Raw genomic sequence first — 26,294 nt, 5'->3', positions numbered from 1 at the left:
GCCACATTGTGGATATTATGGCACATGACTCTGCTCCACCTACAGAACTTCTTCCCTTGAACTGTACTGGGGGCATGATATGACATCCCATGTGAGAAAGAGAACAATTTATGCTGCTCCAAAAATCACTGGTGGCTCTCACTTGTCCTCATCTCAGGATAACTTTGGAACCCACCTAAAATTCTCACACCCAGGTCTCAACATAAGTCCCAGGGAACCCTGCAGTCCACCCCAGAAGGCCTTGGACAACAACGCAAAGTAGACCCAAACTAGAGTGAACACTATTCTCTGTCATGATACTATTCTCAATGAGGAATACAAAGATTGGAACACACACAAATGCAGTGGCTTAAAAAAGTTTTTATTAAAAGAGAATTGCTTAGAAGAAAGCAGTTGTCAAGCAGGGTGACTTGAAGCTAGAAACATCTGTCATAAGCATGACATGACTCAATATCACCAAAGAAGTAAACCTTTGTCAGCAGCCATCAGAACCCAGAGTGCATGTGCAAGGTCAAAGTTGCTTAGTTCCTTTCCTAGGCAGTTGATAGGATCTAAGAGCATGACACCACCAAAGTGCTCAGGTTACACGTGCTTTCCTTCAGGGGACAGGAGAGCACAAAGGTCTACCTACCCAGATCACACTGAGGGGACTGACGCCTATATGAGGATCTGTGACTTGGTAGAAGAAACTCACAATGACCAGAATTCTGGCAAGGTCGCTGCACAGGTTAGGAAATAGATCTTAGCTTCTTAGAAGCTTCCAATGAACCAGGTACGCACAGGCCATCTCCATACTAGGGCTGTGCAGATGGATGGCATTCAACTTCCAGGTATGATTCCCTTACAGAGCCTGTTCAGTAAAATGTATTCACTAAGAACACAGCTCATTTGCTGGTCTCTTCCTCTAGTTTGAAGGCCTTTCTCAAGTATGAACTTTGTGGTGACAGATGAGGTTAGACCTTCAGTGGAAACTTTCCTACATGTTCTGTACTCTTGGGTCTACCTGGGCCATTATGGTTCTGGTGCTTGGAGTAGACTTTTGACCAAAAAAACAAACAAAACCAAGTTTCCACAGTACTGCACTTGTGAGGCCTTTCTGTGGTGTGAAATTTTCTTTTCAGGTGCTTTGGCTAAAGACGTCTCCACATTCAGTGCATTTAGGTAGTTTTCTCCAGTGTAAATTCAGGTGCTTAATGAGGCTAGTTCTATCCCTAAAGCATTTCCCACATTCACTACACATATAAGGTCTTTCTTCAGTGTGGACTCTCTGGTGTTTAGTAAGAACAGACTTTTGGCTAAAACATCTCCCGCATTCACTGCACTCAAAAGTCTTTGCTCCACTGTGAATTCTCTGGTGGCCTTGAAGGTGGGCCTTTTGCCTAAAAGACTTCCCACATTCACTACACTCATAAGGCCTTTCCCCACTGTGAATTCTTCTATGCATAAAAAGGCTGGAGAAGTACCTAAATGCTTTCCCACACTCATTGCACTCATAAGGCCACTCTCCAGTGTGAACTCTCTGGTGTTGATCAAGCATGCGTTTACAGGTGTAAGTTCTCCCACATTCTCCACATTCATAAGGCCTCTCTCTGGTGTGCACTCTCCGGTGCTGATCAAGTTTGGTTTTAGTACTGAACGTTTTCCCACATTCACTGCACTCATATGGTCTGGCTCCAGTGTGAATTCTCTGGTGCACAACAAGCTGGGAGTGTTGCCTAAAGAATTTTCCACATTCTCTACATTCATAAGGCCTTTCCCCTGTGTGAATTCTTCTATGTATAGCAAGGCTGGAGCTGCATCTAAAGACTTTCCCACATTCACTGCATTCATAAGGCTTCTCTCCGGTGTGGACTCTATGGTGCTGAGCAAGCCTGGACTTCCGGTAGAAGAGTTTCCCACATTCATTGCACTTGAAACGCTTTTCTCCATTGTAAAACTCTGCTACAAACTCCATCATTTGTGGTTTTACCTGGTGCTGCACATGGCCAGAGCTACCAGGGAAATCCTTCCTCGCCTCTTGGCACAGAAAAGCCTTCTCCAATGCATGGACTGTGCAGTTCTTCATTAAGGCCTTACCCAAATCTCGTCTCATGAGTTTCTCTCCACTGTGCTGGTGGGATTTTACATCTGTCCCACACAGTGTCTGTCCAGGGTTTGTTCGCAGGACCTCGGGTACACACAAACCACCTTCTAAGGCCAGGTTACCCATCTCCCAGGGATAGACCTTCTGGATGGATAGGTCTGTCTTTTTGGTATTTCTCTGTGACACTTCTACAGAAACATTCTCTGCTGTATGCCAACACCCTGAAATTTAAAAAAGAAAAAATAACAATCTGGTAGTGAACATTATGGAGAAAAACATAAAAAGAGGCAACCCCATCATAAACTTGTATCTGACATAGAAAGAATAAATCCAACAGGAAAAACAAACTGTGGGCAGGATAGGACAGCTCCAATTTCCCATACTGGGCCTCTGCAGGTTTGGAACAGGGAAGATTCAGCAGCAAACATACAAAGATAGGAGGTAGCGCACAGAAGAGCCACAATCAGACAACACACTCCTACAGGAACAGTTTTCGCCAGGGCCCTGGTTGCTGGTGACACATGTGTGCTGTGTGGAAAGCTATGTCCAGGTCCAGGATATTCTGATTGTCACTGAACAGCTGGTGTTCAGGACTATTTCAATGCTAGATGCAGGTCTCATGACACATTAAGCACAGGTGAAAAATGGAAAGCATGAGAGTGAGGATGCTGAGGAATAATGAGGAGTGGAAGACAGAGATGTGAGAGATAATCCTGGATTGGAAGCTAGAGTAGAAATCACAGAAGGAATCCTGTCAGGAACTGAGGAGAAACAGAAATGAGATAATCAGCCACTGGTCATGGACCGTAAACAGCGTTGGGGCCAGGGGAGGCTTCAAATCTGATTTGAACCTAGCCCTATCATTTCCTCCCCGTGCTGCCAGTCACCAGGGCCAGACCCACTTTGAGCCCTTCTTCCTGTTGCTAGAATCACGTCCACTTTGGTCCTATATAACAAAGATTCTCCACTCAACTCCCAACTGGACAATAACATGGGACCTAGAAGATGCAAGTGCTAAGAGAAAGAAAGGACAGGTGAGTGGTCAGTACTGACCCAGGAATCCAAAATAATAGTACAAAGAATCTTCTATGATGGTTTCACAGAAACAGCCAAGAGTACCTCCTTAAATAGGGACCACGCTGGATCCCAACAATTCCTGGAATAGTGAGCCCCAAGAAATGTCAGCTGGAAGGGAAAAGACTCTGGAGTGCAGAGGTCTACAGAACCAACTCAGCAGGCAGTGGTTGAGAGGAATGGAACTGAGTTGATTCAAATCATTTGACCTATAAAAGCTTCACTGAGAAAATTTTAGAATAGCTGGCATTGGGGCTACTTATAAGCATTAAGAGAGAGGTGCCAACTTCTCCAGCTGTTAAGACAAACAGACTTGCCTTTGGAGAAAGGGGAAAGGCAGAAATCTGGCAAGAATGACAGGACAGGGGTGAGGGCCTTACCCAAGGATGCAACCAATGCGAAGTTCTCCAGCATAACATCGTGGTACAGGAGTCTCTGGGCCTTACCAAGGAGCCTCCATTCCTCTTGGGAAAAGTACACAGCCACGTCCTCTAAGATCACAGGGCCCTGGGATGATGGGGACAATGTGTGCATAAGCAGCCTCTCTCCCCAGGACCCCGTAAGTACCCTAACCTCCGGTCCATACTCTGGGGTCATCATCCTCCCCAGGTCCCTGATTCAGAGAGCAGTGCTTCTTTGAACACCAACTCCACCCCCCAGCAACAACACACAGGTCTAACAGATGACTTCTAGGTCGTGGGCCTGGCATGCAAGACCCCTTCCCTCTCCAGCAAGACAACAGCCTGACAGTCCCCAGTCCCTACTCCAGACACCAGCAACTTGAACCCACCCTTCTCAAGGTTATATTACAGGATTCTGGGTCAGCTAGTTCAGACACCTTCCCCACATGCATATCACTCAGTGGACCTTCTCAGACATCTGACCCCCATCATCACCACCTGGACCACAAAGTTGGCATATCTCCTGTCTCCTCATATACCCTTCTGCACATGGCAACAGAAAATCCTTGTCAATGTAACAGGTTCCCACCACACCCCAACTCTTCACTGGGAACTCCCCAGCCCTGTTCCAAAGGTTTCCCCACCAGCCCTTAGCCCTGACTTTATCCTGTCACAACACGCATATCTAGATACCCCTGGTCCAGTTACACTTCCATACTGCACATTATGTTTTTTCAACAATCTTTGTTCATATAACACCCATTTAAAATGGTATTATATGAATACACCTGCTTGACACATCTTCAGTAAACTCATCTGACATCCTGTCACAAACTTCCCAAGTTCCACCACAAAAGCCTGGTGAGTCACAGGAAGGGAAATATGCACCAGCCTGACTTTGCCATCACTTCATCTCCATTTTTGCTTTCCTTCTGCATCAACTTCAAAGCTATTCCCGAAAGAAACCTGACCTATCTGGACTTCCCCTTCCCTTCTTGCTGATGACCACTCCTCTTGTCTGTCTTGTGACAGTACCCCCTCTCCTCCTTTGTCCCCTACTGGCATCCTGAAGCCTCCCCAGCACTCTAGATCTACGTGTTCAGCCATCCACTTGTCTCCTACACTTGGGAGTTACTGGAACATCTGAGGCTCAACAGGGCTGAAACTCGATTCCTAATATTCTTACTGAAAACCACTGACTTTCCCAAATCAATTGATGACACTTCCACTCTTCCAGATGCAAATAAAAAGACTTTGGAGGCATGCGACCCCTCCACATTGGAAAATCTGGTCAGCCTCTATTTAAAAGCCAAATATTCCTCTTACCTTCACATCCACCACTTTGATCCAGCTATAACCAATGCAAATCTGGAAAACTAAGACAGTCCTTTGATTATTTCCTTGTCTTCCTCTCCCCCAAGTGGTTGTGCACTCTGCAGCCAGAGGCAGCCTCTTAAAACCTAAGTCACATCACTTTTCCTCTTTATTCCAAAAATTCCATTTCCACTATCATTCTCAGAACAGAAACTCATCTTCTCATACTACCAGTCTACCCTAACTCTGGTCCCCTTGCTCTCTGTTCTTACCAGACATTAACAGAGACATACAAGTTCTAAAACACATCCATCTCAACTGTATGCTCAAGCATCTGTGTGGACTTTCCCATGAACTTAAGACAACTTTTCACATCTCCAGTGGCTGCCCAAAATGGGAATCTCTCCAGGTTATCTCTGACCTGGACTTATAAACCTGGGCTGAGGGTTTCTAAACGGTTTCTAAACGGTTTCCAGGCACCAAGTCCAGGAAGAATAGCAGCAAAACACTTCCAGGATCCCTGACACTCACCAGTGAACAGTCCATAAGTGGTTCCGCTGAATGTGGAAAGAGCAGGGCAATGTAACTTTAATTTCCACCAGCTACACAGACAAAAAAGATGATTAATGAGTGAACCATTTAAGGCAAAGACAAATACTCAAGGGAAAACGAAAGCATGTAAAAGATGAAAGAAAATGTTATGGAGTTATGCAATGAAGTCATGTGGATATCTTGAGAAAAGGTTTTCCAAGAGTGGGATAAACAAGTGCAAAGCCTATCAGTCATATCTGATGTGCCTGAGTAGTATCCATGAGTCTAGAATGACTGGAGCTCAATGATCCAGAAGAATGAGATATCGGGTTGCAGATGAAATGCTTGTGGCAGGTCATATAGAACTATTATAGCTCTGTGTGTGCATGCTCAGTCACTACAGTCATGTTGACTCTTTGGGACCCAATGGACTATAGCCCTCCACGCTCCTCTGTCCATGGGATTCTCCAGTCAAGAATACTGGAGTCAGTTGCCACGCACTCCGTAGGGACCTTCCCTACTCAGAAATTGAGCCTGCGCCTCCTAGATTGCAGGCAGGTTCTTATTGCTGAGCCACCGGGGAAGCCCCTATTATAGCCGTAAGCCAGGGATTAATATATCAAAATTAAGTATATCTGTTTCTGACACTTCCATTTGACTGCCTTCTATTATCTCTCTTGCCAATAAAACATTTTTCTGTTCTCATAGATCACTGCAGTTAGACCTAACTTCTGAACAGTTTATGATTCCTTTTCCAATTTTACTTTGGTAATCTGTGGACATGAGTTTGAGTGTACTCCGGGAGTTGGTGATGGACAGGGAGGCCTGGAGTGCTGTGATTCATGGGGTCGCGGAGAGTTGGACACGACTGAGCGACTGAACTGAACTGAACTGAACTGAATCTTAAAAATTGCTATAGACTAAGTTCTGATCTAAAGTTATTATAACATTATATAATAGAATTCAAGATGTTCAAACTGACTAAACTATAGAGTTACAAGAAAAAAATGGGACCAGAAAATTAATCTGTGATAAAGGGGTTGTTGCTAGAATCTAAAACTGCTTGGCCTCCAACAGTTTGAGATAACTGGACATCACTGATGACTCTTCAAACCCAAAACAGAGAAAAAAACCTATAGGACCTGACCTTTATTCCACCCTCATTATATAAACATGGAAATATCTTCTTGGTTTCTAAACATCTTGATAGGAATTCCAAGCATTATAACATTCTATCATCACAATGATTTAGTCTCCCTGAAAACAAATATTTTAACAAGATATGTTAATCATTCTCTCTTTCAATATCATCAGAGGACGATGACTTAATAGTAAAATAAGTATTACTAGCAGAGTACAATCACTAAAAAAGCAGAAAACCTCCAAGTGGCTGTACACTGTAAAACTGTTAACTTTACATAATGCATGAGTATGTATGAAAATACAACTACGGGATCCATTAATAAGTACTATCATCTCATTCAAAGAATTAAGCTAAAATTAATAACATGGAGCAAAAGATCAAAAAGTGGAAACGTTTATTTAAATACATACTAACATGTCCTTTATACACAACAGAACACATGGAAGGTATGGCTAGAATAGCAATGATTATAAATACAGAAAGTCGAGAGAGACAGAGAGGAAAAAAACCCTTCAATAGCAGGATTTATAGACATTTTACTCACTCACTCACTATGTAAAATTACAAAAAAAAAAAAAGAAAAATTAGCGGATAGCCATGAAAAAAATGAGAAAAGTCACACCATCTTGTGCAAGTGAAGAAAAACATATAATACTTATATTATTTCAGTCACAAAAAAGTTTAAAACTGAGCAAAGGGAAACTACGGTCGTCGAATATTTTCCACACAACTGGCAAAACTATCAAGAAAGTAAAGAAATGCTCACCTGAAACATCAGACAACACCATAACATTTGGGAGACAGGATAATTGTTTTGGAAGGACCTCCACAGGCGGCTTTTGGGTCTTACTTGTATCTCGTTCCTTGATTTGACCAGTGAACGGCTATTTATAACAGCTGCTTTTTCAACTGCAGGTGGAAGATCTCAGCAATATTTTTTTCCCACGCACGTATTTCAAATTTAGAAAAACAGAGGTTTGGGGAAAAAATTACACACACACACAGAGGACACTAGTAAGAGAACAGATGAGAACAAAAATGCCACAGAATGATAAGAGTTGGCTGAGGGCCCGGAGAGGGCAGCGTTTACCTGAAGCGGATCTGTCAGTTGGCCGTCCGAGCACCGCCTGAGAGCGGTGGGGCCCGGGTACGCCGCGCCCGTCCCGGACCCAAGTCAGAGTCAGGCCGGATGGCGCCACGCAGAGCCACGCAGAGCCTCAGACCCTCCTCAGAACAGCGGGCACAGCGTCTTTCCCTGGGGATCTTTAAGACCCAAACTTCCCCAGCGTCTACCACATCAGAGTTTAAAAATGTCGCCGCTCTGGACGCCGGAAGACCCGCCCGGACGCCGTCCTCCACAACGGAAGTGCCGCAGTCCCGAGCTTTCAGCTGACCCAGTGACCCATACACACCGCGCCTTGCATTCCGGGTAGTGTAGTTAACATCGCTGTAGGGCGCTGCAAGGGGCGGTGCTACCGAAGTCAGGTAAAATTCAGCCTCACCCTCTGGGTAACCGGTAAGCAGTTCCCTAAGGCTCAGAATACCAGCGGGATTCACCCTTCTTAAAGGGGAGGCACCCAGATTTCCTTGGAACACACTACTACTTAAAGGGGACACACACAGATTTCCGTGGAATGTAGTCTGTGCTGATCAGAGGGAGGAACCCAGATACTGGGACTTCCCTGGTGGCCCAGTGGTAAAGAATCTGCCTTGCAATGCAGGGGAAGCTGGGATTGGATCCTTGGTCCTGGAAGATTCCACACGCGGAGGGGCAACTAAGTCCATGGCCACCGAAGTCCACATGCCACTACCAAGACCTGAGGCAGTCAAAAAAAAAAAAAAAAAAAGAGAGAGAGAGAGAGGAAGCCAGATACAATATTTCAGATGTTTCCCAAACCTGAAAAGCAAATGGGCACATGATACCAGGTTGTCATTCAGACACAAAGTGCATCTAATAAACTGTATCTTACTGCTCTACCAATACCTGTATGCTGAAGCTTTAGATTCATGCTTTAGATTTATGAGTGTCACTGTGTTTGGTCACGGTCAAGGAAGCAGAGAGTAAAGACAGAGCCATAGCAAGCAAGACAGAGGAGCGGTGAGGGGTAACCAGGAGCAAGCAGGCCATGTGCTGTGTCTCTGGTAGCCTCAGAAGAAATGTAAAACAAGTGACAATGTCCAATCGACACATATTTCTTACTTCACATTTTGATGTGTATTCAGTACTTTTCTAGCAGCTAAGATCTACCTATTTGAAAAATGACTTCCTGCATGCTATTTTCTCCCCAGACAGTGACTGTATAGTCTCAGTCCTAGTTTATTTCCAAAGGGGGCAACTGAAGCCTGAGATAAAGGATTGGATTACAAGATCCTATTTCCTGGCTGGGGACAATATAACTTCACCAGCAAGTGCAGTAAAAATGCAAGAAGAGTTGAAAATATTCGTGAAGTGTTATAACTGCTGAAACCAATAATTATTTAATTATTCAGTTAGTGGTCAAAATCACTTTTCACTATAGTTTTGTAACATGTGATCTATTATTAATTTAAAAAAATTTTAAGTACATCTTGAAGGGCTATGAAAACAGAGCAGATAGCCTTGCCAGAATACTTAAAAACAAAGTATCTATAACATCATATTTACTCCCTCTTTAAAAAAAAAAACAGACATTAACTATCTATCCCATTACAGGTACTATTTTGGCTGCACGGCACACATCAAGGGCCATAGAGTCAAAGACTAAAGCCTTCACGAGTCTATCATTCAAGTTAAAGGCAATGGACAGTAAAAATTAATGACAACACAGTCAATTACATAATACTTTTATGTACTAAGCATTAACCAAAATTTCAGAAGTGAAGACCTAATTGAACTAAACAAGCATTTATTGAGGGCTTGTTAGGACAGCAGCCCAGGAGACAGAGATGCAAGAAGCACTTAAATTGTTTGACCTTGAACTGAAAAATGGAGAAAGCTTATAATGGCAAAAAATAAAGGCCAGAGTTGGTTCCATAAGTTGTTTGCCAAGAATTAAAATTGGAGCTGGCAACAATCAACAGTGCTTCTATTTATTTACTGATGGCTTCACTGAGTCTTCATTGCTATGTGTGGGCTTTCTCCAGTTGTGGGAAGTGGGGGCTATTCCAGTTGTGGTGTGCAGGCTTCTCACTGCAGTGGCTTCTCTTGCAGAGCATGAGTTCTAGGGCATGGGCTCAGCAGTTGTAGCTCATGTGTTTAGTTGCCCTGCAGCATGTGCAATCTTCCTAGAGCAGGGATCAAACCTGTGTCCCCTTCATTGGCAGCCGGATTCTTAACCACTGAACCACCAAGGAAGTCAAGGGCACTTGCAAAGCAAAGATTGGTTTGGGTCTGAAATGGCTGTTCAGTTACAAGGGAGAATGTTGAAACTGCAAAGTTGCAGCTAGCAGATATTTTAAACAGGCTAGTGTGTTACTGAACTGAACCTGTTTGGACTCACCTACTTTCTTCTGATTGATTGGTAGTAAGTTAACAAGGCAATGCTTCAGGAATCTTCATCAGGAACCTTATGGTTCCAGGAAGGCTCAGGCCAATGTGCTTGTGATCAGCATGTAGTCATCATTCTCAACCTAGGTACAGGTTTCTTTCTGCAAAACACCACAAGGACATGCCTTAGATTATTGTTTACATACCTTTGGGAAGCAGTAGATTTCCTTTGAGTGTTTCATCATTGATGTTCAAGGTGTCATAACTTTTCTTCAGTTCAGTTCAGTTACTCAGTCATGTCCGACTCTTTGCGATACCATGAATTGCAGCAAGCCAGGCCTCCCTGTCCATTATCAACTCCTGGAGTTCACTCAGCCTCATGTCCATTGAGTTGGTGATGCCATCCAGCCATCTCATCCTCTGTTGTCCCCTTCTCCTCCTGCCCCCAATCCCTCTCAGCATCAGGGTCTTTTCCAATGAGTCAACTCTTCGCATGAGGTGGCCAAAGTATTACAGTTTCAGCTTTAGCATCAGTCCTTCCAATGAACACCCAGGGCTGATCTCCTTTAGAATGGACTGGTTGGATCTCCTTGCAGTCCAAGGGACTCTCAAGAGTCTTCTCCAACACCACAGTTCAAAAGCATCAATTCTTTGGCAATCAGCTTTCTTCACAGTCCAACTCTCACATCCATACATGACCACGGGAAAAACCATAGCCTTGACTAGACGGACCTTTGTTGGCCAAGTAATGTCTCTGCTTTTTAATATGCTATCTAGGTTGGTCATAACTTTCCTTCCAAGGTAAGCGTCTTTTAATTTCATGGCTGCAGTCACCATCTGCAGTGTCACTTGACTGCTTTTCCTTTTTTCTGGACTCTTTAGAATCTCTGCTTAGGAACTGCTTAAGACTGCTCTTTGCAACCAGGGAATGTCTAGGAAACTGCAGCCTTTCTCTACAAACAACAAATGAAGTTGGGTGGGAGCAGGGTGTCCCTGCTGGTCCAGTGATTAGGTGATTAGGACTCCAAGCTTTCCCTGTTGTGGGGCAGGTTTAATCTCTATTTAGGGAACTAAGATCCTACAAGTCATGTGGTGTCAGGAAAAAAAAAAGACAAAAGAAATGAAGGACAAAGATGGACTTAGGCTGGCCACCAAGTCGGTTCTGACCAAATGGTTTTCAACACACATATAGCTACTGGTGACTAGTTAGCACTGTGTTAAACATTGCTGACGGACATAGACATACCTGACTCTCAAAAGCAATGCCTCACTTCAAGGACTGTAAGAATATGTACAGACTTCATAACATCTAACATGTAGGTCAAAAGTGAAACACTGTAAAGGGAACAATGAAATAGCACATGTGACCAGTGAAGGCTGTGTAGGTGTCACTGGAGTACGGCAACAAAAAGAAAAATGGGGAAAAAATGATTTGTGTCCAGTGGTCAAAGCATCAGTCAATGATGAACACAGGACAGGCACCCAGCTCTGTCATCACAACTTTGCTAGCAACCTCTCAACAACATCACGTACTTTTAAGCAACTCCTGCCATCGATATAGTAATGTCCACACTATCACGCATCCAGGGTCCTTACTGCTCCACTGATGTGGCTCCTGAAAGAGGTCAGTCCTATGTGAAAGACAGAGAAAGGAGAGGCCAGCACACATAGCAAGAGATGAAACACAGGGCATCCAGCATTCTAAAATTCTGAGAACTTAAGAACATGAAATTGAGAATGTGGCAGATCCCAACTAGGTACAGGACTCAAAAATGCCAACATTTTGGAAAAAAATTTTAAAGGTGATACTTAGAGATTAAAGGCAATTAATCAACAACAAGTAATATTTATTGCAGCAATAAAATTAAAAGACACTCCTTGGAAGGAAAGTTATGACCAACCTAGATAGCATATTAAAAAGCAGAGACATTACTTGGCCAACAAAGGTCTGTCTAGTCAAGGCTATGGTTTTTCCAGTGGTTATGTATGGATGTGAGAGTTGGACTATAAACAAAGCTGAGAGCTGAAGAATTGATGCTTTTGAACCATGGTGTTGGAGAAGACTCTTGAGAGTCGATCCTAAAGGAGATCAGTCCTGGGTGTTTATTGGAAAGACTGATGCTAAAGCTGAAACTCCAATCCTTTGGCCACCTCATGCGAAGAGTTGACTCATTGGAAAAGACTCTGATGCTCGGAGGGATTGTGGGCAGGAGGAGAAGGGGACAACAGAGGATGAGATGGTTGGATGGCATCATTGACTCAATGGACATGGGTTTGGGTGGACTCCGGGAGTTGGTGATGGACAGGGAAGCCTGGTGTACTGCGGTTCATGGGGTCGCAGAGTTGGACACGACTGAGCAACTGAACTGAATGTTTTGCATCATGACTGCAATGAATATACCTTAAAACAAACACATTTTTAAGAGGCTCAGACTCAAAGTGGCAGGCTGATTAATATCCCTGGAGACAACTGGGTCCTCATCCCTGAACCTCGTAACTGTTACCTTACATGGTCAGAGACTTTGCCAGGGCGATTAGGGATTTTGAGATGAGATTGGCCTAAAGTTCATGTTTGCCTGGCGGGTGTACTCACAAGTCTCTTCATAGAAGACAAGCAGAGGGAGATGTACTCTGCAGATGAAGGCGATCTGATGACTGAAATGCTGCACTGCTACTCTTTGAAGATGAAAGAAGTGGTCTTGAGTCAACAAACACAAGGAATGCAGCTCTGCAATTAGGAAAAGGCAAGGATGGGGATTCATCACTAGAGCCTCTAGAAAGACCAGGCCCCTACCAACACCTTGACTTCACCCCTGTAAAAGTGACTTTAGACTTCTGACTCCAGAACAATGAAATAATTAAATAGATGCCATCTGAAACCATCAACTTTGAGTTTATTCATTACAACAGCTGTAGGAAAGGAATACGATTTAGTAACATAAATTACAGGTTGCTCCTGCCATCCTGAAGCACACACAGCTTTCCTAGAAAACGTTTCATAAACTGAAATGCCATAAAGCAGGAGTATACCCTTTTTTCTCAAAATTCTGATATAACACTTCAGTTTTATGGAAGAACCTCCATTCATATGGTGTAACGGCTTTTTCATAAAAGTGACTAAAATCCTTGCCAGGTTTCTTTCGATTTTGTGAAAATAAGTACTAACATGTCTTTTCAGACAGGACAAGGCTAGGCGTTCTATGTGAAAACGACCCATAATGTGAGAATATGAATGAACAATACCCAAGAAATTATCAATAATGGTGGAAAATTGCAAATTGGTTTACTGGGCATCAAACAGGGCCCTTCCCATTTTTGTTATGTTTGAAAACTATCTATTCCAGAAAGAATTTTCAGGTTTGTATTTTATAGTTAAAAGGGGGATGACTCTCAAATGGTATGAGAAAACTTTTGGCTTGGGAAGTATAAGCATGGGAAAAACTTTATCAAAGCCTGCACTGCTAAAATATTTTACATCAATTATCCTTAAGAAAGCCCTTAAAAAAAAAAATTATGTTCTGGAATGCCCAAGACCTCCCTCAGATTTCATAGGACTCACGGAACTCATGGAAGTTATTTAATTAACGCCTATGGCTTATTACAGTGAAGGATACAGATAAAAATCAGCCAAGAAAGATGGCACAATAGGACAGAGTCCAAGAGAGATCACGTTGCCAGCTTCCAGTTGCCACCTGCCACTCCACTTCAGTCTGACACTGACATATGACAATGCACATCTAGTATTGCTAACAGGGAACCCCATGCAAGCCTAGGTGTTGTCCAGGTTTTCTGAGTGTCTGTCACACAGACAAGGGGCACCAGTGTGACTGATCTGTTACTCTCTAGCTTCCCCAAATGTCAAACTGGTATTGAGAGCCTAAGTCTCCCAGTATCTCAGTACAGTATTAACATAAATTGCCCAGCCCAGCACAAGGCCCCAGGTAAACAAAGACACTCTTATTAAGCCAAATGTGACAAGTGCTTAGAGGTTATCTCCCAGGAGTTGGGCAAGTCAGTGCCAGACATTTCTTTGGAATGAAGAGGTTGCACAACTCAGGCATGTATGTCTTGCTTTACACAGGCCAAGTGAAAATACTCAAAACTCATACCATTCCTATTTTACTGCATTTTAGTATTATCTGGGTTCTCAAGGTTAAAGTCATCTGATGATGGAAATAGAATACAAAGGTATGCTACTGCACCTGTCTTCCCACAGCCACATCGGGTGACCTAGAAACATGCCTCAAGGGTGAACAGAAGCTGACCAATTCTTTGACTTGTATTACAGAACTACAGAGAAGAAAACAGCATGTTAAAACCCTCCTGCTTGTAAACTGCCTTCACTGATTAAGCTTGCTCTGGGGACCTCCCATCCCTTCCTTTAGTTGTATACAAGTTTCCCGTGGCCAAAGTGCTATCACAAGAGGTGACAACTCTGACATATGGGTCACTATTATAAAGGAGTCTCAAGTTCTTGGGAACCTGGAATCAACTCTTTTCCAGCTTGAGCAGGCGCAGGCTACGAATGATCAGAACTACCAACTCCTAAAACTGGGCCTGCCCAGGTATCTGATGAATGACTTTTTGACATCAGATGGCTAAAATTCCATGCTCAGATCATGCAAAGTGCCTCCATTTATGAACATGCATCTGTGAAGAAGCATGTAATGCACACGCCAGTTAACTCACCTTTTCTCCGATCGCTTGTCCCCACACCTAAGAGCAGGCTGCCTCTTTATCCCCTAAATATCACAAGCACCTCACCTCCAAGAAGGTGGTGGTTCTGAAACTTGTCCTTCTGTGTCCTCATGTGGCTGTCTTGTGAAAGAAAATTCCCCCCAGCAAACCTCGGCATCTTAGCGTTTAGCTTGCTGTGCCTCTGGTTCAGTAGCAAACACACACACACAGCGTGAAATTGCCCACAGTTGGAGGACTTGTGCCGGGAAATTGGCAAACACAACAAGGAAAGGTCAGTTGCCTTTTTTATTAACTGTCTAGGCCTAAAGTAATAGAAGTATGTTAATAATGAGGAATATACATGGTGAATAATGTTGTCAGTACAAATATTTATGCCAGTCAGTAAAATCAGTCACTGAAAGAAAGTCAAGTTCCCACATATTTATCATATTCTCAGTCACTAATAAGAAAACAGACATTATGTCAAAGAAGACATACACCTGCCAATAAATACAAAAATGGTCACCATCATGAATCAGTAGGGAAATACTACTGATCAGATCATAGGGAGATACACCTCCACACTTTTTAAACAGGTATATTTAAAATACAGACCATACCCTGGAGGAGGGCATGGCAACCCACTCCAGTATTCTTGCCTGGGAAATCCCATGGACAGAAGATCCTGGTGGGCTACAGTCCATGGGGTCACAAACACCACTTAGCAACTAAACACCACCACCAATATCCTACATGCCACAGGGCAGCTGGGTCTTCACACCACAACTACAAAGTCCATGCACCCCAACGAAAGATCACACATGATGCAACAAAGATTTTTGCATGCTGCAACTAAGACCCAAGGGAGTCAAATACATAAATAAATATTTTTCAAAAAATAAAATAAAATACAGACCATACCAACCAAGTACTGGTGAGGAATACAGGGGAACTGAATACTACCGAAGGGAATGCAAATGGGTACAGTCATTCATTTTAGAATATGAAGCTGGATGTTCATATAAAGGATTTTATATATGATTACAGTAAGCTAATCTCTGACAAGCAAACTAGAAACAAACCACAAAACCTCATTTTTTAAAGAGATGAATGGATTAAAAAATAAAATGAAAATATATCAAATAGTATATTTATCAGGAAAAAAATGAGTTATTCACATTGGCAACTTAGATGATTCTCAAAATAACTATTCATGGAGAAAGAAAACAACTACAAAAGTAATCATTTAGACTTCAATGATATTGCTGTGCTTAGTCCTGTCCAACTCTGTGCAACCCCGTGGACTATAGCCTGTCAGGCTCCTTTCTCAATGGGAATTCTTCAGGCAAGAATACTGGAGTGGACTGCCCTGTCCTCCTCCAGGGGATCTTCCCAACCCAGGGATCAAACCCAGGTTTCCCTAACTGCAGGTGGATTCTTTACCATCTGAGCCACCAGATAAACCAATGATATTAGAAGTCTGGAAAACACTAATTTAATGAGAGGAAAATCAGTCAATAGTAGTTGCCTGGGATCCGGGGAGACATATGGTAGTGATGGATGTTTGCTATGATGATGGTTCTGTGACTTTGCAAGTGTTAAAACTTAACAAGCTGGTAAGTTTGCTAATTCAGCTGCAGTTATGCTCAGTGCATGGTAACTGTACATCTCAACCAGATCGGGATAGAAACTGGCTTCACATGAAAATCTGAACCTCCATTTTGGAAAAGAACTCTGGCAACCACACCTCAAATCTATCACCTCTCCTGGTCTCATGGGAGGAATTCTGTTACAGTAGAAACGAAGACTGCTGAACAATAAAAAGGTGCTTCCATTCCGTCGCTCAGTCGTGTCCGACTCTTTGCGACCCCGTGGACTGTAGCCTACCAGGCTTCTCCGTCCATGGGATTCTCCAGGCAAGAATACTGGAGTGGGTTACCGTTTCCTTCTCCAGGGGATCTTCCCAACCTGGGGCTCGAACCCGGGTCTCCCGCATTGGAAGCAGACGCTTTAACCTCTGAGCCACTTACACTTGAGTTATTTAGGAACTCTGCCTGGGTCCTAAAAATCACATGCCTGGACTTCAAGACTCTCACTCTCATTTACCCACTGCTTTCACTGTGCAGCAATGGCCTTAAGATAAACACTCTGCAGACGCTATGCAATGCCGAAACCTTTACATTCTTCAGTCACTGACTGCAGGCTCAAGAGGAAGAGAAACACGTCTGTAACTTCTGAAAATTTCTGCAAAAACCTTATCATCAACAGCCACAGTTATGGGAACATTTATGAATGCCCTTTTAGAAAAGGTGTATCCCTTCCTGTTGTTAGATTCTCAGTTCCTACTAATCCCCCATTTCTGAACCTAGTTCCCCCCAATGTCTGTAGCCTAACACTCAGCAACACCAGCCTCCCACATTATGCACATTATGGCACATGGCTCTGCTCCAGCTGGACCTGGAGAATTTCTTCCATTGAACAGTACTGGGGGGATGATGTGATATCCCACGTGAAAAGAGAACAATTCACGCAGATCCAAAAATCCACTGGTGCTGCTCACAGTCCTCATCTCAAGATGGCCTCGAGACCCATCAAAAATCCTTTCTGGACCCATCAAAAATCCTAATATCCAAGTCACAGCATTAGTTCCACAGAGACCTGGAGTCCATACCAGGAGCCCTTGGCCAATGCAAATTAGACCAAAACTAGACTGAACACCGTTCTCTGTCATATCATTCTAACTGAGGTATTAGTCTGAAATACCCATAAAACTTTTTTACTCTTCATCTTGACAGTCCAGTTTGGTTCTTAACAGCAGTCTGAAGGTGAACAAACCCCAAGATGCATGTTGTCTTAAACAATAGTCTTTATTTTTACACAAAGCAGCGCAAAATGAGTCAGTTCCCCAAAGGGTGACTTAGAAAATCCATCTTGAACATGACACGATTGAATACCACCAAACAAAGTAAACCGCTATGAGCTGCCAGTAGAACCCAGACTGGATGCCCAAGATCAAAGCTGCTTAGGCCATATCCTAGGCAGCTGACAGGATCTAAGAGCGTGACATCACCCAAGAGCTCAGGCTACACATGCTTCCCTCCAAGGGACAGGAGAGCATAAAAGTCTACCTACCCTGATCACACTGGGGGACTGACGAACAGAATGGGAAACTACCATTTGGTAGAGGGAAGAAACTCACAGTGACATGAAGTCTGGCAAGGCTGCTGCACAGGTTAGGAAGTAGATCTTAGCTCCTTAAAGCTTCCAGAGAACCAAGTATCCACAGGCCCTCTCCACACCAGGGCTGTGCACATGGATGGCATTCAGCTTTCAGCTGATGATGCCCTCATAAAGCCTATTCAGTAAGATATATTCATTAAAGAGACAGCTCATTGGCTTCTCTCTTCATCTCATTTGAAGGTCTTTCTCCAGTATGAACTTTCTGGTGACCAATGTAGTTATACCTTCAGCTGAAAGCTTTCCTACATTCTCTGCACTCTTGGGTTTATCTGGGCTGTGAAGGTCCAGTGCTCAATCAGAACTGACCTATGACAAAAAATATTTCCATATTTGTTGCACTGTGAGGTCTTTCTGTGGTGTGAACTTTTCAGCCTTTTTTTTTTTCTCCTTCAGGTGCTTTGGCTAAAGAAATTCTCCACATTCGGTGCACTCAGGTGACTTTTCTCCAGTGTAAATTCAGGTGCTTAATGAGAGTAGATTTCTGGCTAAAACATTTCCCGCACTCACAGCACTTATAAGGCCTTTCTCCAGTGTGAACTCTCTGGTGTGTAGTAAGAATAGAATTTTGGCTAAAACATTTTCCACATTCACTGCACTCAAAAGTCTTTGCTCCAGTATGAATTCTATGGTGGACCTGAAGGTGGGCTCTTTGCCTAAAGGACTTCCCACATTCACTACACTCATAAGGCCTTTCCCCACTGTGAATTCTTCTATGCATAACAAGGCTGGCCATGTATCTAAATGCTTTCCCACATTCACTGCACTCATGAGGCCACTCTCCAGTGTGGACGAGCTGGTGCTGAATAAGCATGCGTTTACAGGTGTAGGTTCTTCCACATTCTCCACATTCATAAGGCCTCTCTCCAGTGTGGACTCGCCGGTGCTGATCAAGTTTGGTTTTAGTACTGAACGTTTTCCCACATTCACTGCACTCATATGGTCTGGCTCCAGTGTGAATTCTCTGGTGCACAACAAGCTGGGAGTGTTGCCTAAAGAATTTTCCACATTCTCTACATTCATAAGGCCTTTCCCCTGTGTGAATTCTTCTATGTATAGCAAGGCTGGAGCTGCATCTAAAGACTTTCCCACATTCACTGCATTCATAAGGCTTCTCTCCGGTGTGGACTCTATGGTGCTGAGCAAGCCTGGACTTCCGGTAGAAGAGTTTCCCACATTCATTGCACTTGAAACGCTTTTCTCCATTGTAAAACTCTGCTACAAACTCCATCATTTGTGGTTTTACCTGGTGCTGCACATGGCCAGAGCTACCAGGGAAATCCTTCCTCGCCTCTTGGCACAGAAAAGCCTTCTCCAATGCATGGACTGTGCAGTTCTTCATTAAGGCCTTACCCAAATCTCGTCTCATGAGCTTCTCTCCACTGTGCTGGTGGGATTTTACATCTGTCCCACACAGTGTCTGTCCAGGGTTTGTTCGCAGGACCTCGGGTACACACAAACCACCTTCTAAGGCCAGGTTACCCATCTTCCAGGGACAGACTTTCTGGCTGGACAGATATGTCTTTTTGGTATTTCTCTGTGGCACTTCTACAGAAACATTCTGCTTAGAAGGTGTCTGTTCATCCTCTGCTGTATGACAACACCCTGAAATCAGAAAAATGTGAGTGAACTTAATGTAGGAAAAGTTTTTTAAAAAAGGCAGATGTGTTGCACCGTATGTGTCTGACATAGAAAGAATAAATCCATGGGACTAGTTCAGGACAAAGGAGCTGTGGGCAGGTAAGGAAAAGCCCCAATCTGTAGAACTGGGCTTCTACACATCACAGAACAGGAAGGACTCACCAGGCAAAAGACAGAAGAGGGTGTATATTAAATGGAGGAGCCAGGGGTCCACAACGCACTCCTACAGGAATGGTTTTCACCAGGGCCTTGGCTGCTGGTGACACACGTGTGCTGTGTGGAAAGCTATGTTGAGGCCCAGGATATTGTGTCACTGAGTAGCTGGTGTTCAGGACTATTTTAAGGAGAGGTGCAGGTTTTATCACACAGTAAGCATAGGCAAACAGTGGAAAGCATTAGAGTGAGCATGTTGAGGAACAATGAGGAGTGGAAGCCAGAGAGGTGAGGGACAATCCTGGGTTGGAAGCCAGAGTAGAAATCACAGGGTGAATGTGTCAAGAATGGAGGAGAAACAGAAATGAGATAACAAGTCACTGGTCTTAGACGACAAACAGTGTTGGGGCCAGGACATATTCAAAATTTGACTGAATCCAGCCACAATGTCACTGCTCCCTATGATGCCAATCACCAGGACCATACCCATTTTGAGCCCTACTTCCTGTGCCTGGAACCATGTCCACTCTCTCCTATACCCAAGGTTGTCCTCCCAGCTTCAACTGGACAACAACATGGGATTTAGAAGATTCACATTACAAGAGAAGGACAAGACAGGTTAGCGTTAAGTACTGCCCATGGGGAAGCAATCAATCTCAAAAGAATTCAAGAAAAAAATAATGATAAAAATAATCTTTGAGTATCACAGCTATAGCCAAATGCACCCCATAAATGGTGACCATGCTGGGTCCCAACAATTCCTGAAACAGTGAGGCCCAAAGAAATGTCAAAAGGAAGGAGGCAGAAGCTGCACAAAGGTACAGGCGTCTACAGAGTCAACTTGGCAGGGAGAGGCTGAAATGAATGTAAATCACTAAGCTAACTCCAAGGCTTATGATCCAGAAAATTTTTACTAAGAAAACTTGCCGCTGGCATTGGGGCCACCTGTGAAAGGAGGTGGAACACACACTCACTCAGTCTTGGCACCCACAGCACAGAGGACAGGGAAGCAGTAATAGAGAGGTGCCCACTGTCTAGCTGTGAACAGAACAGACTTGCTCTTAGAGAAAAGGGGAAATGCAGAGACCTGTCCAGGATGCTGGGATACGGGTGAGGGCCTTACCCAAGGATACAACCAGTGCGAACGTCTCCAGCATGACATCGCGGTACAGGAATTTCTGGGCCTCACCAAGGAGCCTCCATTCCTCTTGGGAAAAGTACACAGCCACATCCTCAAAGGTCACAGGGCTCTATGATGATGGGAACAGATGTGTGCATGAGCAACCTCTTTCCCCAGGACCCCATGAACACCCCCAACCCTAATCCACATTCACTCTGGTGTCATCATCCTCCCTGGTCCCTAATTTAGAGGGTAAAAGTGAAAGTGAAGTTGCTCAGTCGTGTCCAACTCTTTGTGACCCCATGGACTGTAGCCCACCAGGCTCCTCCGTCCATGGGATTCTCCAGGCAAGAATACTGGAGTGGGTTGCCATTTCCTTCTCCAGGGGATCTTCCGACCCAGGGATCGAACCCAGGTCTCCTGCATTGCAGGCAGATGCTTTAACCTCTGAGCCACCAGGGTAGTGGTACCCCAAACCCTTCATGCTTGAGCACTAGCTCCTAACCCCAGCAACGACACACAGGTCTACAGACAGATGTCTTCTAGGCTGTGGGCCTGGCATGCAGGGCCCCTTTCCTCTCCTGTAAGACAACAGCCTGACAGTCCCCAGGTGATCCACTCCAGACACCAACAACTTGAACCCACCCTTCTCAAAGTCCTACTACAGAGCCCTCAGTCAATTAGTTTACACACCTTCCCCATATGCATACCATATCACTCAGTGGATATTCTCAGACATCTGACTCCCATCATCACCACCTGGACCACAAAGTTGGCTTTCCCAACAGGCCTTGATCCTGACTTTATCTCAGTCACAACACACATAATCTAAATATCTCTGGTCAGATTCCACTTCTATAATGCACATTATGTCTCTTTAACAGTTACAATCTTTGTTCATATAACACCCATTCAAAATCCACACCCACTTGACACAGCCTACCGAAGCTATGACATTCTGTCACAAGCTTCCCAAGTTCTACCACAAAAGCCCAGTGAGTCAGAGGAGAAGAAATAAGCACCAGCATGACTTTGCTATCAATTTACCTCATTTCTGCTTTTCTTATGCGTCAGTATCATAGCTTTTCCCCACAGAAACCTGACATACCAACTGGCCTTCCCCTTCCCCCTACCTTCGTGCTGATGACCACTCCTCTTCCTTGTCTGTCTGTGTCTCCTCTGTCCCCTAATGAAATCCGAAAGCCTCCCCATTACTCCAGATCTACATGTTCAGCCATCCACTTGTCTCCTACACTTGGAAGCCACTGCAACATCTGAGGCTTAACAGGGCCAAAACTCAATTCCTAATATTCTCACTGAAAAGTCCTCTTACCAGACTTCCCCAAATCAGTGGATGGCACTTCCACCTTTCCAGATGCAAATGGAAAAAACTTTGGAGGCGTGTGACTCCTCCACATTGGAAAATCTGATCAGCCTTTACTTAAAAAAAAAAAATGTAGAAACCAAGTATTTCTTATGTCTCCACATCCACCACTTTGCTGCAGCTAGAGCCATGCACATCTGGAAAATTAAGACCACTTCTATGTTTCTTTGTTTTCCTCTCCACCAGGGTGTTGTGCACTCTGCACCCAGAGGCACCCTCTTAAAACTTAAGTCACATCACTTTTCCTTTCTATTACAAAAATCCCATTTCTGCCATCATTCTCAGAACAGAAACCCATCTTAACAGGCTACCAGTCTAGCCCTGACTCTGATTCCCTTGTTCTCTGTTCTTATTGCATAAACAGAGACCCAACAGTCCTAAAATACACTCATCTCAATTGCATCCTCAAGCATTTGGACACAGTAACCTCTATACATACAATCTTTCACATTTCAGTCCCCTGGTTGTCAAATTTGGAATCTTTCCATATACCCTCTGGCCTGGATTTGGAATTCTGCACTCAGGGTTTCTCTAGGGTATCCAGACACCAAGTTCATGAAAAGCAGCAGCAAAATCTTTCAGAACACCAACACTCACCAGTGAAGAGTCCATAAGTGGTTCTGTTGAACATGGAACCTGTGGGAAGAGTAGGGCCATGTAACTTTAATTCCCATCAGCAACATAGACAAGAAAGATTAATGAGATAACTATTTAATATTTCAGGTGAAGACAAATTACTCAACAGAAAACTAAAGCATAAAGAGGGCAGAAAATGTTATGGAGTTGTGCCATAGGTCATATGTCTGACTTCAGAAAAGGTTTTCTAGAAGTGGGACTAATAAGTGCAAAGCCTCTCTATCATATTCATATCTGATGTGTCTGAGTAGCTCCATGAGGCTAGTACGACTGGAGCCTGGTGATCCAAAGAGTAAGGTATCTGGTTAGATAGGAGATGCTTGTGGCAGGTCATGTAGGGCTATTATAGCCCCAAGCCATGCATATAAAAATTAAGCAGAGTTCTTTCTGACATTGCCATTTGATTCCATTCTTCCATTTCTCCCTTGCCAATAATAACTTTTTCCTCTCATAGCTTGTAGTTCGGAGAAGGCAATGGCAAGCCACTCCAGTACTATTGCCTAGAAAATCCCATGGATGGAGGAGCCTGGTAGGCTGCAGTCCGTGGGGTCGCTAAGGGTCGGACACGACTGAGCGACTTCACTTTCACTTTTCAACTGGAGAATCCCAGGGACGGGGGAGCCTGGTGGGCTTCCATCTATGGGGTCACACAGAGTCGGACACGACTGAAGTGACTTAGCAGCAGCAGCAGCAGCAGCTTGTAGTTGGACCCAACATTTGGACAGGAGTTCCTATACTCCTTTTCCAATTTTACTTTGGTTATCTTAAAAATTATTTTTTAAAAAACTTAGACTTGAACTATATTCTTTAATATATCCAGTTTTTTTTCCCATAAATGTCCAAACAGATTATCTTTAACTTCCTACAAGCTTTTTTCTCCTGCTGCAGAGAATGGAAACACCACTAACTTCGCTTTGAAAATGAATCTCAGAATTCTCTGGTTGCCCAGTGGTTAGAATGTGACACTTTCACTGCAGTGGACCCGGGTTCTATACCTGGTTGGGGAACCTAGATTCCACAAGCCAAGCAGTGCAACCACAAACAAAAAAAAAAGAGAGAGAATTACAAGAAGAAAATGGCTCCAGAAAATTAATCCATGAGAAAGGAGTTATTGCTAGAATCAAAGTGCTTGGCTTCCAACAGTTTGAGAAACTGTACATCACTGATGACTCTTTAAACTTAAGACAAAGGAAAGAACCCATATGACCTGATCTCTGTTCAATCCTCTTTAAATAGACACGAAAATACCTTTTTTGGGTTCTAAGTATCTTGGTAAGCATTCCCAGCATTATAAGTTTTTAATGTTACAATGATTCATTTAATTCCCCTTTTAAAACAAGTGCTTTAACAAGATAAGTTAATCATTTTCTTTCAATACTACCAGAGGAGCATCACATAACAGTGAAATAAATATTAGCAGAGTACAATCACTGAAAAGAAGAAAAACTCTTAAATGGTTGTATACTGTAGAACTGTTAAGTAGGCATAATGCAAAAAGAGAGTGTGAAAATACAGCTACGGGATCCATTAAAAGTAAGTATAATCTTCTTATTCAAAGAACTAAGTTAAAATTAGTAAGATGGAGCAAAATAAGATCAAAAGGTGGAAATATTCATTTAAATACAATAATAATTTTAACATATATGCTAGACAGATATGTCCTTAACACACAACATAACGCAAAGAAGTTATGGCTAGAATAGCAATGGTTATAAATATAGAAAGCTGACAAAAAAAGCCTTCAACGGCTGATTTTATAAAGACATCTTACTCATATAATGTATGTGCTCAGTCACTCAGTCCTGTCTGATTCTTTGTGACACCATGGACTGTAACCCGCCAGGCTCCTCTGTCCATGGGATTCTCCAGGCAATACTGGAATAGGGTGCCAAGGGACCTTCCACATCCAAGGATCGAACCTGCTTCTCTTGGGTCTTCTGAACTGGCAGGTGGATTCTTTACAACTAGCGCCACCTCAGAAGCCCCATAGACGGTACACTCACTATATAATACTGCAAAAGAAAAGAAAATTAGCGGATAGACATGAAAAGATGGGTGAAGTCACACCATCTTCTCCAAATGAAAACAAAAACACTTAATACTTATATGATTTCAATTGTAAAAGTTCTAAAACAACTGAGCAAAGGGAAACTACGGTCGTCAAATATGTTCCACACAGCTAGCAAAACTATACGTGTGTGCTAAGTGGCTCAGTCGTGTCCGACTCTTTGAGACCTTACGGACTGTAGCCCACCAGGCTCCTCCGTCCATGGGGTTCTCCAGGCAAGAAGACTGGAGTGGGTTGCCATTTCCTCCTCCAGGGGATCTTCCTGACCCAGAGATGGAACCCACGTCACTTATGTCTGCTGCACTGGCAGGTAGGTTCTACCACTAGCGACATCAAAGAAGTAAAACAATCAAGAGAGCAAAAAAATGCTCACCTGAAACAAAAGACAACATCTTAACATTTGGAAGACGGAACAATAGTTTTGGAAGGACCTCCACAGGCGGCTTTTGGGTCCTACTTGTACCTCATTTCTTGATTTGAGCACTGAACGGCTATTAATAACAGCTGGCTTTTCAACTGCACGTAGGTCAGAAGCATTTATTTTCCCCCAAGCAGGTCATATTTCAAAATTAGAAAAACCGAGGTTTTGGGAAAGAAATAAAAACATGCACAGGACACTTGAAAGAGAACAAAAATACCGCAGAATGAGAGGGGTTGGCTGAGAGCTCGGAGGGCGCAGCGTTTACCTGAAGCGGATCTGTCAGCACGGCCGTCACAGCGGAGTCTGAGGGCGAAGGTGGGGCCCGGGCACCGCGGCGCCTGTCTCGGCCCCAAGTCAAGAGTAAGGCCGGATGGCGCCGCGCAGAGCCTCAGACCCTCTTGAGAGCAGCGGGCACAGCGCCTTCCTGCCTTCCTTTACCTCAGGCTGGCCAAGTTCCGAAGTTCTACACACGAAATCAGGCTGGAGTTTAAAAATGTCGCCCGCGGTACCGGCCGGAAGACCCACCCAGACGCCGTCTTAAAGAACGGAAGTGGCTTACTCCTGGGTTTTCATTGGCCCAGTGACACAGACGCTGCGCTTTGCTTTCAGGGAAATGTAGTTAACATCAATGTTTGCCATGGCTAGGGTCGGCGCTCCAGATGTCCAGGAAAAGTCCGCCTGACCCAGGTGGGTGGCTGGGAAGCAGTTTCCCAAGGCTCCGAGTTACTGGCGGGGTTCACGCTTCTTAAAGGGGACGCACCCAGATATCCGTGGAACCACTCTTCTCAAAGACAGAAAAAGGAGGTGTCAGCACGCTTAGGGAGTCGTGCCACACAGGGCATCAGGCATTCTAAAATTTTAAGAACTTGTCAGTGTGAAATTGAGAAGGTGGTAGAGGTACAGGACTTAGTAACGGCAATATTTTGGAAAAATTATGAGGTCAT

General features: G+C 43.8%; 2 protein-coding genes across 7 annotated transcripts; both read right to left on the bottom strand.

Annotated features, from left to right (window-relative positions):
* Positions 1-340: 340 nt before the first annotated feature.
* Positions 341-12,922, bottom strand: LOC129546387 (uncharacterized). 5 transcript variants are annotated; one of them, XM_088830393.1, is made up of 7 exons: positions 12,607-12,922; positions 10,027-10,174; positions 7,638-8,364; positions 7,314-7,456; positions 5,404-5,429; positions 3,538-3,664; positions 341-2,304 (listed from the first exon to the last, which is right to left on the bottom strand). In XM_088830393.1, the coding sequence occupies exons 4-7, from the start codon at positions 7,333-7,335 to the stop codon at positions 1,118-1,120; spliced, it is 1,362 nt and encodes a 453-aa protein (XP_088686519.1). In that variant the 5' UTR covers positions 7,336-7,456; positions 7,638-8,364; positions 10,027-10,174; positions 12,607-12,922; the 3' UTR covers positions 341-1,117. The 5 variants fall into 5 exon arrangements, with proteins under 5 accessions (XP_088686519.1, XP_055267266.2, XP_055267269.2 ...); XM_055411291.2 differs by having other exon boundaries at positions 7,314-8,364; XM_055411294.2 differs by lacking the exon at positions 7,314-7,456 and having other exon boundaries at positions 12,607-12,919.
* A 2,442-nt stretch (positions 12,923-15,364) lies between these two features.
* LOC129546385 (uncharacterized) lies at positions 15,365-25,865 on the bottom strand. Of its 2 annotated transcripts, XM_088830396.1 has the most exons (5): positions 25,616-25,865; positions 24,633-24,873; positions 22,823-22,861; positions 20,845-20,971; positions 15,367-19,532 (listed from the first exon to the last, which is right to left on the bottom strand). In XM_088830396.1, the coding sequence occupies exons 3-5, from the start codon at positions 22,835-22,837 to the stop codon at positions 18,361-18,363; spliced, it is 1,314 nt and encodes a 437-aa protein (XP_088686522.1). In that variant the 5' UTR covers positions 22,838-22,861; positions 24,633-24,873; positions 25,616-25,865; the 3' UTR covers positions 15,367-18,360. The 2 variants fall into 2 exon arrangements, with proteins under 2 accessions (XP_088686521.1, XP_088686522.1); XM_088830395.1 differs by lacking the exons at positions 24,633-24,873; positions 25,616-25,865 and having other exon boundaries at positions 15,365-19,532; positions 22,823-23,318.
* Positions 25,866-26,294: the final 429 nt, after the last annotated feature.

This window comes from Moschus berezovskii, chromosome 22, assembly GCF_049115385.1.
Source record: "Moschus berezovskii isolate FMDL1 chromosome 22, NW_MosBer_1.0, whole genome shotgun sequence".
Lineage (NCBI taxonomy): Eukaryota > Metazoa > Chordata > Mammalia > Artiodactyla > Moschidae > Moschus > Moschus berezovskii.
Note: the sequence above shows the minus strand (reverse complement) of the source record. Positions and strands in the feature narration are given on the sequence as shown.

What these genes read in the sequence shown, in the direction of transcription:
- LOC129546385 (XM_088830395.1), bottom strand. Translation starts at nt 22,882, where the DNA reads ATGGCCCTACTCTTCCCACAGGTTCCATGTTCAACAGAACCACTTATG. An exon ending in CACTTATGGACTCTTCACTG is followed by an intron (nt 20,972 to 22,822) that starts GTGAGTGTTGGT and finishes CCATCATCATAG; the next exon opens with AGCCCTGTGACCTTTGAGGA. An exon ending in CGCACTGGTTGTATCCTTGG is followed by an intron (nt 19,533 to 20,844) that starts GTAAGGCCCTCA and finishes TTCTGATTTCAG; the next exon opens with GGTGTTGTCATACAGCAGAG.
- LOC129546387 (XM_055411291.2), bottom strand. Translation starts at nt 7,335, where the DNA reads ATGGTGTTGTCTGATGTTTCAG. An exon ending in GGTGTTGTCTGATGTTTCAG is followed by an intron (nt 5,430 to 7,313) that starts GTGAGCATTTCT and finishes TTCCACATTCAG; the next exon opens with CGGAACCACTTATGGACTGT. An exon ending in CACTTATGGACTGTTCACTG is followed by an intron (nt 3,665 to 5,403) that starts GTGAGTGTCAGG and finishes CCATCATCCCAG; the next exon opens with GGCCCTGTGATCTTAGAGGA.